Source organism: Bicyclus anynana, chromosome 23, assembly GCF_947172395.1.
Source record: "Bicyclus anynana chromosome 23, ilBicAnyn1.1, whole genome shotgun sequence".
In the NCBI taxonomy this organism is placed as follows: Eukaryota; Metazoa; Arthropoda; class Insecta; order Lepidoptera; family Nymphalidae; genus Bicyclus; species Bicyclus anynana.
This window is the reverse complement of record NC_069105.1, coordinates 4,090,730-4,109,797: the sequence shown is the minus strand read 5'-3', so window position 1 is coordinate 4,109,797 and position 19,068 is coordinate 4,090,730. Positions and strand designations below refer to the sequence as shown.

General features: G+C 36.8%; 2 protein-coding genes across 2 annotated transcripts; both read right to left on the bottom strand.

Annotated features, from left to right (window-relative positions):
• Positions 1–519: 519 nt before the first annotated feature.
• On the bottom strand, positions 520–1,332 carry LOC128199361 (uncharacterized). The gene has a single exon (XM_052888554.1). The coding sequence runs from the start codon at positions 1,330–1,332 to the stop codon at positions 520–522; it is 813 nt and encodes a 270-aa protein (XP_052744514.1).
• Positions 1,333–4,205: 2,873 nt separating this feature from the next.
• On the bottom strand, positions 4,206–16,731 carry LOC112048472 (Krueppel homolog 2). The gene is made up of 6 exons (XM_024086004.2): positions 16,569–16,731; positions 14,211–14,374; positions 13,268–13,452; positions 9,532–9,599; positions 7,125–7,477; positions 4,206–6,003 (listed from the first exon to the last, which is right to left on the bottom strand). The coding sequence occupies exons 2-6, from the start codon at positions 14,369–14,371 to the stop codon at positions 6,000–6,002; spliced, it is 771 nt and encodes a 256-aa protein (XP_023941772.1). The 5' UTR covers positions 14,372–14,374; positions 16,569–16,731; the 3' UTR covers positions 4,206–5,999.
• Between the last annotated feature and the right edge of the window lie 2,337 nt (positions 16,732–19,068).

Below are 19,068 nucleotides of genomic sequence, written 5' to 3'. Positions count from 1 at the left end.
AGTGTACCGTTTTATGTTTAACCTCTCGTATCGTAGGCTCGCCAGAAGGTCGCGTGACCTCAGGATACCGTTTTAATAACGTGTGGTAACGCGAGGTACCTGTAACCGTTTTAATTTCGCAAACGGGGTGGTTGACGGGCTGTGCATTTACAATTAAAGATGTATGCTTATCAACTAAACAGCGGTTTCTTACATCTACAAGCAAATTATAAAAACACAAAAAATCGATTCCTATAATAGGTTTGGTTACGTCGGCTATCACAAAACGCCAGTGAAAATCCCGACGCAACCCTAAATTAAGTGTTAAACTAATCGTACCGTACGTATTTATTTCGGTACCATTAGCGGCAAACAGTTTATAATCGCATTTCTTAACTAAAGACTTATTGTTATAACTTATTCTACTTAGCGGATAAACACATAAATCAGCACCAGTGTCTATTAAAAATTGAGCCTTAGTGTTCTTATCTGTAACAATAACGCGACTGGGTGAAACGGGACAGCCATTGTCAGTCGCATTCATTGACTGCCCGATTCGTTTCCCGTAACACTATTACGCGAGAAGAAACACGGTTCGCGGCACTTAGTAGATTTTTCTCGAAACTTTCTATGGTACCAACACAGTGTATCAGCTGCAGGGTTGTAGGCGGGGCTTCGGGAACGGTGGCGCCAGCCGTGTCGCTCGTTCGGGCGAGTACGGGCACGCGATAGCTGCGCGTGCGGAGGTGACGACATGGCAGCCACTTGACGTGTCAACTCGTCGATAGCTCGCTTGAGTTCGCATACCTCATCGTTTGCGGTAGGTGCGGCCAACTCGTGCACTTGCTGTGTTCCGATGACGTCACTTACGGTGTCCGCTAGCTTTGCGAGTTCCTCTAACGTGCTCTTTTGCTGCGAAGCGAGGATCACTTGAATGTGAGTCGGTAGGCGACTCGACCACAGGGAACGGACAAAGTCATCGGGAACGTTAGGGCCTGCGAGATTTTGTAAATGTCTCAAAAATTGAGACGGTTTACGATCCCCGATGTCTTCGTGGGTCAGAAGTTGACGAACCCTTAGCTCTTGACTCACAGATAACCGAGCAATTAACTCCGCCTTCACTTTTTCGTACTTGTCAGCGGCCGGCGGATTTTTTATAATGCCCTTTATTTCAGTGATATATTTTATGTCCAAGTTCGCGATAACATAATTATATTTGGTCGCGTCGACGGTTATGTTCGCGAGCGCAAATTGACCCTCGAGTTGTGCGAACCATAACGCCGGTTCGTCGGGCCAAAAGGGTGGCACTTTAACGCGCACAGCTTGAACCGATTGTTCATCGTGTTTGGACATTGTCTATTTATTAATTACTGACTATTTGAAACCACTTTATGACTATGTTTGGGGTCACTACTTTATGACTATGTTTGTTGTCGGGATCATCACGTCGGGGTCACCACAAGGTTGCGTGTTCATATCACGTCGGGGTCACCACTTTATGGGAGCGCGCGTGTGGTGTATGAATTAAACTCCCATAATTAATATAAAAAGGTATATTTAATATTTGTACACGGAATAGAACTAAAAATAGAATGTACAAACTAAATAACAAAGATGAATCGAATGCGTATGTGACGCATTTATGACGTTGAAATGAGAGCCGCGATTTAGCCGTAAGCGTAGTAGCCGGTTAAGCCGTTTAACGTACTCTGGCCTAGTGGGGCCAAGATTAAGTATTTATAATACTTTACAAACAAAGGATTATTGTATCCCGAAATATAACGGCTGTCATTGGAGAATCGAACTGGCGCCTATGCGTCGAAACTCCTGTCGAATTGTTATTGGCTAAGTGTGAGCACTTAACAAGGGTTGACATTCCATCGGCGTTACGTAATTCTAACACAAAGGAATGTTGCGTGGTTTTTGTACAATGCAGCTTAAAGAGTTATAAATAACTTACAATTATTATATAACCTAAATATTAATGCATCGCCACAGCCTTGTAACTTATCTGCATCGTCTTGGCTATCAATAGTTTTGTATATTTTTATATCATCTGCAAACATTTTGAATTTTGAGTTTAAGTTTAAGGCCAAATCATTTATAAATATTAAAAAAAAGGTAGGACCGAGATGTGAACCTTGAGGAACACCTGATGGAATATTACTTTTGTAGGATTTATAACCATTGACAGCAACAAGTTGCGATCGATTTTCTAGATAAGACTCGCACCTCCGTAATAATGAACCATGTATACCCAAGTACTCAATTTTTTTAATTAAAACACTGTGGTTAACCATATCAAAAGCTTTGCGAAAGTCAGTGTAAATTGCATGTACTTCTCCAGCAGCGTCAACAGTTTCAGCAACATCGGATATATAGCTAACTAGGTTAGAAGCTGTAGATTTATGAGGACGGAAACCATGCTGATGTGTATTTAAGCAAGGAGCGATATGGTAATAAATCTTTTTTTGGACAATACTTTCTAAAATTTTTCCACAAATAGATAATATTGATATGGGCCTGTAATTTTTAATATCTTTGGGATTACCAGACTTAAAGATCGGTGTGATATACGCAATTTTCCATTTGGTTGGGAATATACCGGATTGTAACGAACAGTTATATATATGGCTCAGTGGCTTAGCTAGCAGAGAAGCGCATCTTTTAAGAAAAAATGGAGCAAGAAGGTCTGGACCAGGTCCTCTATTTGAATCTAGAGTAGATAACTGCTTTAACACTTCATTTTCAGTGACTCGACAATCACTAAGTGGTGTACCGGAAACAGTGTTAACTAAAAGTGGCATAGAGTAATTAACAAGTTGAGAGGTGCATGATTCCAGATATACTGATGCAAAATGCTTAGCAAAAGCGTCGCATATAGCTTGGCCTCCTTTAGCTATATTACCACTTTGCATCATTTCATTTGGAAGACTATTAGAACCATTTCTTTTATGTTGTTTGAAGTACCTCCAAAAGTAGTCTGGATCTTTACCTATATTTTCTGCAATGCGTTTTTTAAAATTATCATAACATACTTTAATCATAACTGAACAACGTTCTCGCAGTAGCTCGTAGGTAGGTGTAGGACTTGCTTTACTACTCGGATTCGGCACTTGGCTTGATGGTGTGTGGGTCTTCCCCCGTGGTACGGACCTCGAGGCTTCGCCTCTTTGGCCCTGGTACGTCGCGAGGGATCTTGCTTCCAACCTTCAGACCAATTATTGTATAGGACCTGCCTCGCTAGACGTTACTTTTCTGTCAAAATATGATCAAAGATCTAATGCGATTATAAAAACTGTCTCTATAGAATCGATGTTAAATAGTTGTTATCGTGTTCATCGGTTAAAGAGCTCCGTAAAAATACCTTTATGTGTAATTGAATTGTGTAAAAAACGGGCAAAAACTTCTAGTTTAGTATAAGATATACACAAAATTTAAGCTCGTTTTCCACAGAAAATGACAGACAATTTTGTTCGTGACTATGAGTGCGATACAGGTCCTTCTATAATTGGTCTGAGTTCCAACTCCTTTCAGTCTAAGGGTCTTTCCGTGTGTCAAATCCGGGGGGACTGCGATTGCTCGCTATCCTGCGTCGGGGCGATGTCAGATTCGATGGGTCGCCCCGCGCCGACTCCGATTTATATCCGGCAGGATATATAGGATAGCTATATATCCTGCCCAGGGGGCAGGGGCCGTGTCATGTCCGGTGGTTACGTCGCTATCCATGTCGCCGTGAGTGCCTTCGCCTGCGGGTTCGGCCACTTGGAGGACCCCCGAGGTAAAGGACGCCCTTTCGGTGGTCTGTCGCGATTATGTGGAGGTGTAACGACGTTTTCGGTCCGAGGTACGCGCGCGCGAACATTCGGCACGTCTAGCGTACGGATGAATTCCTCCACGGTAGGCGTCCATGTGTCGCGAGCACTGGGCTTAGAGCCCTCGCTCACTTACAACTTTTAGTCGGCTGATTATAGAACAGCGCACATCTGTCCAACTAAATCACGTCATCCAACTATCGGCCAACTAAAAATTGTCAGTGTTTGGCCACCCTTACGTGCGTTGTGTTGTTTAGCAGTGTTACTACAGATGGCGCTATTTATGTCATTTAGATTACAATTTTTCGTAGCACTTTCACACCAGCTCACTCCCCAAGTAAAGAAGTTTCACTTCATAAATATCAAACATTTCATATTTAATAATTAAGGAGGACAATTAAAATACAAATAATTACCACAACATTTATTTAAAAAATCCAAGTTACATTCATCCCCAAACCACGTGCATTAATACTTAATACAAAAACATCGCTCCTTTATTATATTAGTTCATTCTTAAAATTTCCTAATGGAAATAATTGAAATATTCCAAAAAAAAGTAAATGCGCCAGGCACACCATATTTCAGTGACATTGAAATTAATTTGTATTGTTTCAATGTAAAGTTCTGTGACGTCACTAAATAGACACCGTTACGAAAATTATTGATAAAAATATTCATCTTAAACGTACAAGTTATTTTAATGTCACCAGAAAAATATGAGTCACAGAGGAAAACATAACAGAATAAAAATAATGTTCATAATAATATATTATGCTCCATATAACTATAAATATATTTTTATCAATTACACTAGTATCTTCTAATTTCTAACTTAAATTGGACCGAAATTGTTCGCTTCTCGCACTTAAATTAATAAAAAAACTAACATAATACAACTTTAAGTTTGTCCCGTAAGCAATTAAAAAAATACCAAAGAAAAAAAGAGGTATCGACGATAGCTTAGTTATTATACAAAATAAACGTTACATGCGTTACAAAATCGGCTCCAGCACATAGAATATAAATACATAGTTGAAACATCACATAAATATTGCTAGAACACAAACAAAATGTTTATATACTTTTTATTAAAATAAAGGAGATGGTCCATTTCAGGTCCATTTTTGTACCCAGTATCATTAAAATTTAAAAAATACAAGGATTTATTTAAAATTTAATAAAGTGAATAATCAAACTCAATAAAAAGAAATAAATAAAATAAAAACCCAAGTTTTTGGTTTTTATCAAGGTGGCGCCCATAGAGAGAGCAACTATGACATGACAATTGACAGCAAACGTCAAATCGATTACTGCATTGAAAACGTCATTTAACCGCCATTATTACCCACAATGTTGCATTTCTTGGGAGTTAATTCTGGGCTCCTTACAATTTTGGACCATCTCCTTTAGCAGACATTGTGACCTGTGACGTTCTACATTGACGTTCAAACTATGTATAATAAGCATACATTCATAAATTTATCTGTACATAAAAACTATGCTATATTTCATCAAATAGGCAATAACAACAATAACAAAAAAAAATACTGCAATAAAAAATGTTTTGCTTGGCATTGATGTTTCATCTAGTATTTAAATATCGATAAAGCTGCGCCCGCTTGTGTTGAGCAAAGTGTCTTGTGTTGAAGAAAGTCTATAGCGAATTATTTGATGTAAAAAAAATACTTGAGCCTTCACAAAAAACATTGGTAAAGTACCATAGCCCTAAGATATGTTAATCTGTATCTTTGAATAGTTTAATAAGGCCGTTTTTACAAATAACCGTTGACAGAGAAATATATAGACAGATAGAAAGCATCCTCAAAGATAAACAAAAATAAACATATTGTGAGCAACAAATTAAAGCGTCTACTTGATTGAAAATAATTGAGCAGCTATCTTTATATTAGTATGGGTGAAAAAATAGTTAAATGTAGTGTTTTGAGATTTAAATATGTATATCTTCCAGGTCAATAAGTTGTCTATTGACTTCTCTGTCTACGCAAATAACCAAGACTACCAAGAGTTCGTTTGTCATCTTCACTTTATTGTCTATTGTTAAAGTTACAGTTCACAAAATGTCAGAAGCGAAAACTTAAATACTATTGCAGTCTTAAAAATTAAAGACCCTTACAAATATGCAAAATGGACTCGGTGTTGTAGGTAGAACGGTCACACCACCAATACATTTTCATTAAGAAATTACCTGCAAATAACAGAAATAAATATATGTAAATGGTGGTTCGTTTAATTTATATAAAATGAAAGTTAGAAGTTCAACCTTGGGGCTTGCAGCATAATGGGGATGATGACTAGGGTTGAATATATAGATTTTTATGATACATTCGGGTAAATAAGGTCAATGTTAACTAATTCAAATTAACTAATTTATATTTATATTATAAAAGCAAAGATTAAAAAATGTCACACTTAATGTAAGAAAGCTAAAACTGTATGAATTTTCATCTAATTATGATAAAAGATTTTTAATAGATTTTGAAATTTTATAATCTCATTTATTTTGCAAATATCCAGACAATCTTTGCTCTTTATGTATAAATGAGTTAACATTGACCTTTATTACTCGAATGTATCATAAGAATCAATATATTCAAACCTAGTCATCATCCCCATTCAACCGGCAGCGCCATAATGCACACCAGCTGCACTTCAGTTAGTCACTTCGTAGTTACACCACATCACGAAGTTGGAAATAAAACATACGCGTCGCATTGAGAACCTGCTTCTTTTTTTAAGTCCGTTAAAAAAAAACTATGGTAGCTACTCAGCTGCACTCCAACCGGTGGCGATATAATGCACACCAGTCGCACTCCAGTCAGCCACGTCGTAGTACATCATAAGAACCTGCTCTTTTTATTAAGTCGGTTAAAAAATACTCACTGCTGCACTTCGACCGGCGGCGCCATGGAGCACACCAGTCACACTCCAGTCAGCCACAATATCACGAAGTTGGAAAAGAAAACATGCGCGTAGCATTGAGAACCTGCACCTTTTTATTAAGTCCATTAAAAAAAAAACTATGATAGCCACTCACTGCTGCACTTCAACCGGCGACGCCATAATGCATACCAGTCGCACTCTAGTCAGCCACGTCGTAGTACACCACATCACGAAGTTGAAAAAAAAAACATGCGCGTAGCATTGAGAACCTGCCCCTTTTTTTGAAGTTGGTTAAAAATAATACTCACTGCTGCATTTCAACCGGCGGCGACATAGAGCACACCAGCCAGCCACTTCGTGGTACACCACATCACGAGATTCTGCTCCTATTTTTGAAATCGGTTAAAAAAAGAAATCTCTACTCACTGCTGCACTTCGACCGGCGGCGCCATGGAGCACACCAGTCGCACGCCGGCCAGCAGCGCCGAGCGCAGCGGCGCGGGCAGCGCGGGGCGCGCCGCCGCGCTCTCGGCCAGCACGCGCAGCTCGCGGAAGGTGTTGCGCGTGTAGGGGTTGCGGCGCGACGCGTAGCGCCACATCACGAAGTAGTAGTACACGAAGGGCGTGAGGTAGCCGCAGCCGCCCGCCACCGCCAGCAGCGCCACCACGGGGAACAGCACGATCTCGGCCAGCGCCGCCGCGCGTAGGATGTTCCGCGACTGGAACTCCACCAGCGAGATGAGCAGGCGCGCCACCCACATCGAGTTCTGGCCCAGCGTCTGTCGGACAGATAACTCATGTTCATGTTTTTCTTTTGAAGTGAAACTTCTTTACAGATGTAACGTCACGCCGGTATGCAACGGAAGTGTCGAAAAAGAGAGAGAGCGATCGAGACCTCAGACCAATTATAGAAGGACCTGTATCGCAGTCATAGTCTCGAACAAAATTGTCTGTCATTTTCTAAGGAAAACGAGCTTAGATTTGGTATATATCTTATACTAAACTAGAAGTTTTTGCCCGTTTTTACACAATTCAATTACACAAAAAGGTATTTTTACGGAGCTCTTTAACCGAGGAACACGATTACAACTATTTAACATCGATTCTATAGAGGCAGTTTTTATAATCGCATTAGATCGTTGATCATATACTTTGACAGAAAAGTAACGTCTAGCGAGGCAGGTCCTATACAATAATTGGTCTGAGATCGAGACCGATTGAGAGAGTAAGACAGCGCGAACGTAGCATGAAGCAGCTAGCCGTGGAGTGAGAGTACGGAGCAAGCAAGAGAGAAAGATTGAGAGAAAAAGTGAGACAGAGCGAACGTCGTATCACGCACAGTGCTATGGAGTGAGAGGTGGGAGAGAGCTATAGTGAGAAAGATTGAACGAGAGAGAGAAATCGCGCAATGTAAATATTAAAGAAATAAATTGAAAAAAAAAAAAATTATAATTTACATTAATCTTCAACACTTTTTATATTTTAATGACAATTAAATTCCTAACCTATCCTCCTTTTTCCCTTCCTCTTAAGTCTTGAAAATCTAGTTTTAGAATTGTATAAATATAAACAAGATTTATAAATTGGTTCGCCAAAGAAGTTTCACTTCTGACATATGTACTTTGTACGCACGTATTTTTTGTATTACAACTAAAGGACGCTCGCGTAAAACCCTACCCCTACCCAACTCCCACCCTACACTCTATCGTACCCCTACCCAACTCCCACCCTACACTCTATCGTACCCCTACTCAAAACCCTACCTCCAGGGCCCTGTATCAAAATAAGGTTGGGTGGCTATACCCTGTATCAATATAAAATATTGCTTTTTTTAATTTTGTCATTTTTGAAGTGATTTCATAAAGGCAATTTTTTTATATGATTTTTTTCCGGGATGCACCAGATTAAGTGATTGTGGATTACACTTAAAGTACCAATTTATGCTAACACACGTAAGAGGGCCCTATAGTCCGGGGAGCCATATCCCTATCCAACCCCACTAACCTAACACAGTCTATTCTGACTAATTGGAGGGGAATATTATTTATTATTAATAGGGGAGTATTAGTCAAGTGGAAGGTCATAAGAGGAGATTAAGGCCAAAGAAGAGATGGTTGGATTGTGTGAAAGGAGTGGATGATGAGTTGACGAGTAATAGAGACGAATGGTAAAGATTGACATATTTTTCCGACCCCACTTAAGTGAGATAAGGGTAAGGAGATGATGATAATGATGAGGAGAGTATTAGTCATATTATACTAATATAGCTATAATAACATATAGCAAAAATCTTTTTTTTATATTCCTTTTTTTGTTTTGTTCAATCAATGTCAACAAGGTATAAAAAGGTAGGTACTTATAAAGTTATATGCATGATAATTTACTCAAACTTAACTTGTGTGTAATATATGGAAATCACTAAAAAAATCCGATTATTTGTTTAGTTTTACCAAAACAGACAAACAATTAAAGATAAACAGATTACTGCGTTAATCCAGTCTGGATAAAGATTGGGTATTAAATCGTAGTTTATACGAATACATATAATGTGTGTGAGATTTGGTTAAATAATAATTGGCTTAATAAAAGTATTCACTTTTATTACTATAACAACTACAATCTATACTAATATTATAAAGCTGAAGAGTTTGTTTGTTTGTTTGATTGAACGCGCTAATCTCAGGAACTACTGGTCCAATTTGAAAAATTCTTTCAGTGTTAGATAGCCCATTTATCGAGGAAGGCTATATATTATCCCCGTATTCCTACGGGAACGGGAACCACGGGAACCGCGGGTGAAACCGCGCGGCGTCAGCTAGTACTTTATACTTACATCAAGTATGGTGAGCGAATATGACGCAGCGTGCAGCAGAGCGAACAAAAATATTGGTATCAGAATCACTGCTACGGAGTTAAGGAACAATGGCTGTGAAATAACACAAATTATTGCAATAAAACATTTTTTAACAATATAATAGTATTTAAATAAAAAAATAAAAGGTACTTAAAATAGTAATAGACACAAATATTTTAAAGAGGTAAATTTTGAGATTGTAGTCGTGGCACTGAACCGATTTTGAAAATTCTTTTACAAATAGAAAACTACATTTTTACTGAGTAACATTTTATACCCGTATTCCCACTTGTAAATAAGTTATAATTAATTATTTCAATAATTATTATCCGTTGCAATCCTACTAATATTATAAACGCGAAAGTTTGTATGTATGATTATTTGGATGTTTTAACGCCGCTACTACTGAAGCGATTTGGCTGAAATTTGTAATAGAAATAGATTTTACTCTGGATTAATACATAGGTCACTTTTCATCTCGGATAAATCCATGGCTCCCGCGGGATTTGTAAATAACTGAATTCCACGCGGACGAAGTCGAGGTCGTTCGCTAGTTATAATATAATTAATGAAGGGCCAGATATAAATATAGAATAATAACGCGGAAGAATCCGACGCGGAGGGCAAAAACTATTTAGCATTCAACAATAAAAGTGTAATTAAGACGCAACCAGCGCGTCCACCGGTTCTCCTTGACACGATATGGACACAGACTACTGAAACAACATAGACGGAGCTCTTACAAACAATACGCTCGTAAATATAACGATCACGGCCCTTGCGTTTAAAGATCCTTGAACTTAAGGTAAGGTCACTCGCAAACGTAAGGGCAATCTCAATAATGATTAAATTGAGACCGTTTAAGTCAGATCCTTTATGGAAATAAAATTATAACATACGCGTGGTATGACTAGGCAACCTTACCCTATTTTACTGTCAATCTATACTAATATTAAAAAGCTAAAGAGTTTGTTTGATTGAATGCGCTAGCCTCAGGAACTACTGGTCCGATTTGAAATTTCTTTCAGTGTTAGATAGCAAATTTATAGAGGAAGTCTATATGCTATATATTATCCCATATTTCTACAGGAACGGGAACCACGCGGGTAAAACCGCGCGGCGTCAGCTAGTAATAAAATAAATATAACTGAGAGAAAATAAACACTACATATATACAATAAACACAAGCGTACTATAATGTTTCAATTGCACTCCTGTATAAATGCCATACTGTTATGATAATATTATGACTTTATCTACCGTTTACAACTACCGAATCCAATGTACGTACTTCTTGCATCGTTCTTTGTTAAGACATCTAAGTTTTATTTTCCGTCTATTTTTTTCATCGCTCTGTGAACATGCATTTCATGTACGTTCAACTATCTGTATGAAATCAATACAATGTAAATAACATTTCAAGTGTCTTTCCTGTGATTTAAAAATTATTGCGTTTGTTTAATTCTTACACAAATTTACATGATACCATTTTTTTTTAATTTTTGTTTGTCTGTCTTTATCCAGGCTAATTTTTTGAAATAGCTTAACCAATACTAGGACTTTCACTGGAAGATATAGGTGGTTATTTGAGCAACATTTTATCCCAAAACAATTCATGGTTCCCACGGGATTAAGAGAAAAACGAAGAAACGTGAATGAAGAATCGATCATCTACTAGTAAATACATAAAGGACGCTCAGCTTTCCATAAGGTCGTAGGTATGTCCACTATTAAACCTTATAACATGAAAATCCAGTTTTATTGAGGTCAAGGAGTTAAAGATATTTTGGAGAATAAATTAACGTAATACCTTTTTAATAAAGTATAAATGATTCAATTTAGCTTGTATCTATATCTTGCAGATAATAAAGTTCAATTTTTATCGGTTTTTCATTTTTAATTATTTTATTTTTAATTATTTAGTAATAGTAGTTTATTTATTTAGTAGTAGTAGTAGTAGTAGTAGTATGAAGTGTTTTGCAACTTGGGTTTAAAAAATATTTATTACTTGCTATGCGATTCTTTATTTTATTAAAAATTAAGTAGATTTTTTTTTATTAATTAGACCGTTTTACACTTGAGCAATCGAGAAAGGGCTTTTGAAACCTGGACCTATCCTTTACCTTTAACCATGTCACATATCGATTCGGACTCCACAAACGCTAACGCTTTGAAATCTAAAAATGTACGGGAATGATATATCTGATCGATAGGTTGATGTACATAATCAACCTATCGTTTTAATTTTCGAAGCGTTTGTAGAAACCGAAACGATCTCTAACATGGCTAGAGGCCCTGGGAGGGGGGAGGGGGGTCAAAGCCACCAATGATCCATTCCATAGTTGCCTGGGTAAGTTAACTGACAAACTTTAAGTTTTTAGCAAAGCACTGGAGTTCAAAGGATATTGGATCACAAGACTGCATTACAAGTTTTTTAAATATTTCTGTTTTCATTTAATTTCAAAACATTATTCAATGTAGGAACATAGTCAATAAACATATATGCACGTTGTTTTTGAATGAGATTTACGTGAAGTAACTTGAAGTTGCCTACCTAATTACAACTTACAAAGTTTGCGGTTGAGTTAATTACAGATAAGAAGGCAAGTTATATTATTATTATATTCAGAATATATTAACATAAATAACCTTGGATTTTGATCTTAGTCGGCACATTATTCTTTTAAAATTCATGTACAATTTTACTTATTAACTGTACTTTTTTAATAATATATTTAATAGCTGTAAAGTACAAATTTTATTAGACACTATGCCCTGCGGTTTCACTCGCGTAGTTCTCGTTCCCGTAGAAATACGGGCATAAAATTTAGTCTATGTTACTCTTCTACAATGCCTATGTTACTGTTACTTATTAAATTCTCAGGTATGCAGGCTTGATATTTAATTTCTTAAAATACACACAACTGAAAAGTGGAGGTGTATGCCCCGGGCAGGATTCGAACCTACGCGCTTCGAACCGAAGGCAGAGGTCATATCCACTGGGCTATTACGTCTCAATTGCGTTTTAATATCGTGTAAATAACTATAAGCACTTGATTTGAGAAAAAGCATTTTTTTTAATTCATCATCATCATTATCAACCCATATTCTGCTCACTGCTGAGCTCGAGTCTCCTCTCCGAATGAGAGGGGTTAGGCCAATAGTCCACCACGCTGGCCCAATGCGGATTGGCAGACTTCACACACGCAGAGAATTAAGAAAATTCTCTGGTACTCAGATTTCCTCACGATGTTTTCCTTTACCGTTTGAAATGCGTTATATTTAATTTCTTAAAATGCACCCTCCGGAATCGGAGGCAGAGGTAGTATCCACTGGGCTATCACGGCTTCATATATTCACGGCTTTTTTTAATTACACACAAACAATTCAATTTTATTTTCATGTATAGCTTCAATTATAGCACACATAACAAGAAAATCAGATGACAATTGGAGTAGTATAACAACATTGTGGTACCCAAGGGATGAAAAAAGAAAAAGAGGCAGACCAATTAGTAGATGGAAAGACAATTTTTTTGAAGGAACACACTGGACCCGATCAGCTATGGAAAGGACACAATGGAAGAGGAAGGGGGAGGCCTTTGCCCAGCAGTGGGATGAAATTCAACTATAAAGCATGTAATAAATATTATGTAATTTAGATTGTAAAGGCTTAAATTAATAAATAAAAAATAGCTTCAATTAGCAAAGGATACGTATGTGGGGCGTGACGTTCATGAAGACGAGCGAGTAGAAGAGGTAGTGCGCGCTGTCCTCTAGGAACAGCCTGCTGGCGAACTCGCGCGACACGGCGATCTCTCGCGCCGGGATGCGCTGGTGCAGCCGCAGCGCCGACGTCGCCGCGTTCGCCAGCAGAGCCTTGTAGAACGCCGCGGACGCGCTGCCAGCACACAGAGCTTTAAGACTCAAGGCTGAGGGGTGCTAGATTCGATGCCTGCCATTTTTTTGTTTCTTTACAAGTTAGCCCTTAACTACAATCTCACCTGGTGAGTGATGATGCAGTCTAAGATGGAAGTGGGCTAACTTGTTATGAGGAGGATGAAAATCCACACCCCTTTCTACACGGTATCTTTCTTTACCACGGTAGGGTGGTAACTAGCCACGGTCGAAGCCCCCCACCAGCCAGACCTGGACCAATTAAGAAAATCTCAATCGGCCCAACCGGGGATCCAACCCAGGACCTCCGTTTTGTAAATCCACCGCGCATACCACTGCGCCACGGAGGCCGTCATTTATCATCATATCAACCAATGGACGTCCACTGCAGGACATAGGCTTTTTGTAGGGACTTCCAAACATCACAATCCTGAACCGCCAGCATCCACTGAATCCCTACAACTTGCGTTATGTCATTAGTCCACCTGGTAAGGGGTCGACCAATTCTGTGCTATCTTGCGTGGGGTCCAGCACCTTGGGACCCTTACATCCATCGGCTCTTTCTCACCACAAACCGTTGAGTTTTGTCTGTGACTTTGGTTGTTCTGCGGATCTCCACATTTCTGATTTGATCATGCAGAGATACTACGAGCTTAGCTCCTAAACAATGATGCTAGACATTAGAAAAAGTACAACAATAGACAATATAGTAGGCTCTAGTATATACTTAAATTGCTGTCAGCACTGAAAATGGACACTTACTTGTTGAAAATGGGTAAAACATATCCAATAGTGCAGAGCACGGTGAGCAGCCTGATGCCCCACAGGGCTACGTCTATCTTGTTGGCAATAACGTGTGCCTTCAGAGCTGGCATGCCCTTGGGCGGGCCCGTGTCTCCAGCTTGGGGGTTAGGGTCGGCCATTTTCTGTAATAAAGTAATACATTATTGTTGAAGTCTGCAATGAAACACTTTTTGACAAGCTGTGCCTGGCAGTCTTATGTATATCATATTCTATGTTCTATTCCATACTATACCTAATAAATATTTGTGCCAAATGAATTCAAGAACTCACTGAATTTTTCAGGATGAAGTTAAAAACACCCATTTTAAATTTCACATTTCTAATCAATAACAATATTTATGTTATTATGTATGTTTGTTACTCCTTTATTATATACATCTTAATAATCACGAAATCTCAAAAATTACTTGACATACAAAGATGAAATTTGGCAGGGAGGTAGCTTATACAATGACGTCGGCTTCTTAGCAGATTTTGCAAGACGCCCATATTAAGGAGGTCTAAGGGCGGACGAAGTCGCAGCCGTCCACTAGTTATAACATATAGGCTATTTTTTATTCTAGAATTATCCATGATTCCAGCTGGATTTGATAAAAACAGATGTTTACATTAATAGTTACAGGTGCCTGTAAATTTTTTATTCCTGACATGCAACCAGAGTTAATTGCTGTTCATGCTTAAATATAATCACAGTGCATGCATGATAGTAAATAATAATATTACTTCTGAAACAAGTGTGTCAGGGAAAGGCAGAAATTTCACTTTCATTTAGAAACTCACTTGTGAAAATGGCTTGGTCATTAATTCTACCAAAAACAGTAAGTTTATGGTAGTAATGGGCCAAGTATTGTACCAAAACCATTTTGAACAGATTTAGATTTGCTAATTTAACTAATGCTAATTTATTTAATAATAGCATTGACTCATGAAGGAACGATTTTCTAGAGTAGTAGGTCTAGTAGTTGAAACTTTTATATCTTAAATTAAACTTCTGTATTCTTAATTGCTTTTACCTAAATAACAAAATTGTTAAAATAGTCAATAGTTGAAGATTCTAGATTTTTTATTAACTTCATCATAAATGTGTAATAATAGCTTATCTTGGGTACTAAGATACGTTATGAATATACATTACATACTAGAAAACACCTGTGCTTGTCACTCAAATATGTTTTGTAATGGGAAACAAATCTACAGCAGAAGACAGGATCACTAGCCACTGTGCCATGCACCTATCAAATAAATAATAAAATCTATAGTAATACTAAAAAGAGGAAAGATTTGATTGTTTGTTTGTTTGCATTGAAGGTTCTGAAAATACTGGGCTAATTTGAAAAATCAATGGAAAGCCACATTATCAGAGAGCAACATAGGCTATAATTTATTCCTGTATTCCCATGGTAATAGGAACTATGCAAGTAAGTCAGCTAATAACATTAACAATAACACTATGTATCCATGCTGCTCTTCATTAATTATTGTTAAGTTGTTTTTCACCTTGTGATAATTTTGGTATCAGCAGATAACAGTAGTACAATAGGTCAGGCCCATTTCAGGTTATTTATCATTAAGCATTTTGTTTTTGCTTTAAAAGCAAACATAATGTATTTACGTCTAAGAAAGTAATAATATTAATCAACCTTTTGTGTGTTAAGTTGACACTGAGATGATTAAGATGCTATTAATTCTTTATTGCTTTTCAAATTTGTTTTAATTAAGTAATAAATTTCCTATTTAGTAGATATTTTATATTCTATGCAATAGTTTTGTAGTAGATTAGTTTTTAATTGTACATAAAATAATAGACAAAATTGTTAAAAAACAAATGGATTTGTAAATACAAATTTTTAGTTTTTTATATAATATATATTTTTGAATTATTATTTAAGTATGCATAGCAATGCTCATCTACTAAATTTTTTTATTCCTGGAGAAAGTATATTTACCAAGTTTTGAATAGTGTAAACTAAATTTTTTAATGTGCTTCAAACTTTTCGTTTTCAATTTGGCCCCATGGGAGAGGCTCAAAATCACTAGTTGACCACAGTTAATACTCTCTACCGCCGCTTAATCTCAATTTAATCTATTGACTGCATCATCACTTTCTATGTGCTTTCAAATTTTGGTTTCTCTATATAAATATGTAAAGTAGCTTCTAAAGTAAAAATAGACATTAAGCAATAAGGAAATTTATACATCTTTATATAATGACGTAGAAAAACCTGTTTCTAAGGATAATTAGGTAAAAATTAATGATGGTGAACAAAGATTATTGTATAGTAAAAAGTATGTATTATAATAGATTGAAATACTCACAATTTATTTAATTAGCCCAATAAAAGTAGATTATTAGTAGGAAAATTTGTTTTATTCTTTATCAGACGAATAATTAATATCTTGTAATCATGAACATGATTTTATAAAAATTTGACAACAGTATTAAATTGACAGCACACGTCACACGTAATCACAGATCACTATAGACTAGAAACACGTAATGCAGAGTGCTTTTGGCTTTGACCTTTCATTTATTGTCTATGAACACCGTAGAATACAACTTAAATAGATGTAGGCAAGAAACATATTTACATACATAAAAAAATGTAAAAATGACCTCCACTTTTCAGTTGTGTGCATTTTATGATTTTAACATTTTTGTAATTTGGATAATTTAAAAGCAATTAAGAATAAAAAAGTTTAAGTTAAGATATGAAGGTTTCAACTACTAGACCTACTACTTTAGAAAATCGTTCCTGAATGAGTCATTGCTAATATTAAATAAATTAGCGTTAGTTAAATTAGCAATTCAATCCGCATACGGCCAGAGTGCTGGACTATTGGCCTAACCCCTCTCATTCTGAGAGGAGACCCGAACTCAGCAGTGAGCTGAATATGTGTTAATAATGATGATGGGCGATTTCATTCAGTTATTTTAGTTAACTAAACGGATTTTCATGAAAATTAAATGGGACCAATCTAGAAGTATACTCTATCAAACAAAAAAAAAATTCAAAATTGGTTATGAAATGACGAAGTGAGATGACAAACATAAAAAAAAATACATACGCGTCGAATTGAGAACCTCCTCCTTTTTTTTGAAGTCGGTTAATGAGTAAAGAGATTTCATTGAACAATATCAACAATGGCCTTTTATTAAGGATGATGACAGTTTTTAAATTGTAAAAACAGGATATCTGCGATCATTACTTTTGGAGCTACAAGGATTTAAAGGGTCATGTTTGCGGCACTGTCACGGATCCTTGAAAAACGCCTCATACAAAATGGCACGAATTAATGACGTCGTTGATTCGCTGATCGTTAGATTGGTATGGGCGTTCAAACAAAATTACAAATATCTTTGTTATTTGTGCGTTTATATTTATAGTTCATTTATTGAAAAATATCACGTTTAATGTAAGCAAGCTAAAAATGTATTAATTTTTATATAATTAAATAAAATAAAATAAAAAAGCCTTTTATTTCTTGCATAAATTTACAGAGTTTTATAATAACTTAATTATATGTTAAAACGTTAGTAATTCTTTTATTTTACACAAGAACCCCAGAATGGGTGAAGGCCTCCTCCAAAGATGTCCAATTGTCTCTGTCCTGTGCTATTTGGTACCAATATGGGCCAGCTGCTTTTTTAATTTCATCTTCCCACCTCGCCAATGGTCTTCCTCTGCCTCTTTTGCCTTGTGGGCCTCTCCACAAAGTGACCTTATAAGTCCATCTTTGATCCTTCAGTCTAGCCACGTGCCCTGCCCACTTCCATTTTAGTTTTAGTGCATAGCTCAAGGCGTCGGTGGCTTTTGTAATAGACCTTATTTTTGTGTGTCTTATTTTATCCAATCTTTTTATTTTTAGCATGCTACGTTCAAGGCCACGTTGGCAGGTTTTTATTTTGTTTTTTGCTTTGGCCGTGTATTTCCAAGTTTGGCATCCGTATGTCAACACTGGCAGGAGGTTAGAATTCAAAATTTTGGTTTTAACGGGTATCGCCATGTTACTTTTAAAAATTTTATATAATTACGATAAAAGAATTATAGTAGATTACGAAATTTTATAATCTTATTTTTTTTTTGCAAACATCCAGTCATTCTTTGTTTTTACATTTTTTTTTTATTCTTTACAAGTTAGCCCTTGGCTACAATATCACCTGATGGTAAGTGATGATGCAGTCTAAGATGGAAGCGGGCTAACTTGGTAGGAGGAGGATTAAAATCCACACCCCTTTCAGTTTCTACACGGCATTGTACCGGAACGCTAAATCGCTTGGCGGTACGTCTTTGCCGGTAGGGTGGTAACTAGCCACGGCCAAAGGCCAAAGCCTCCCACCAGCTAGACCTGGACAAATTAAGAAAATCTTAATCTGCCCAGCCGGGGATCGAACCCAGGACCTCCGTCTCGTAATATTAATTGTTTGCCATCGGGGTTATCACTTTGCCGGTTATAATTTATGTTGTTACGGTTAGATGGCATTTAAATAAAAGGTGTGTTCACGTTAGGAGCTCTAATTAATTAGGAGTTTAATTAATTATTGTAGTCTACACGATACAACTGTAATATTGACCTTATTTACCTGAATGTCTCATAAAAATCAATATATTCAAACCTAGTCATCATCCCCATTTAAAAATAAGCCGATTTAATGATAAAAAATATTTGTTCAGAACAAGCTTTACGAATGACATACGATTTATAATACCACTGTAATGTATCCATAGTAATGTCTAGTTTGTAGCTTATCTTATTCAATATGTTGATAACGCTGTTTTATGTTCCATGCACATGTCAACGCTAATCAGTTTTGCCA

What these genes read in the sequence shown, in the direction of transcription:
- LOC128199361 (XM_052888554.1), bottom strand. Translation starts at nt 1,332, where the DNA reads ATGTCCAAACACGATGAACAATCGGTTCAAGCTGTGCGCGTTAAAGTG.
- LOC112048472 (XM_024086004.2), bottom strand. Translation starts at nt 14,371, where the DNA reads ATGGCCGACCCTAACCCCCAAGCTGGAGACACGGGCCCGCCCAAGGGC. An exon ending in GAACGTCACGCCCCACATAC is followed by an intron (nt 9,600 to 13,267) that starts GTATCCTTTGCT and finishes ACTCCGTAGCAG; the next exon opens with TGATTCTGATACCAATATTT. An exon ending in ATTCGCTCACCATACTTGAT is followed by an intron (nt 7,478 to 9,531) that starts GTAAGTATAAAG and finishes TCTGTCCGACAG; the next exon opens with ACGCTGGGCCAGAACTCGAT.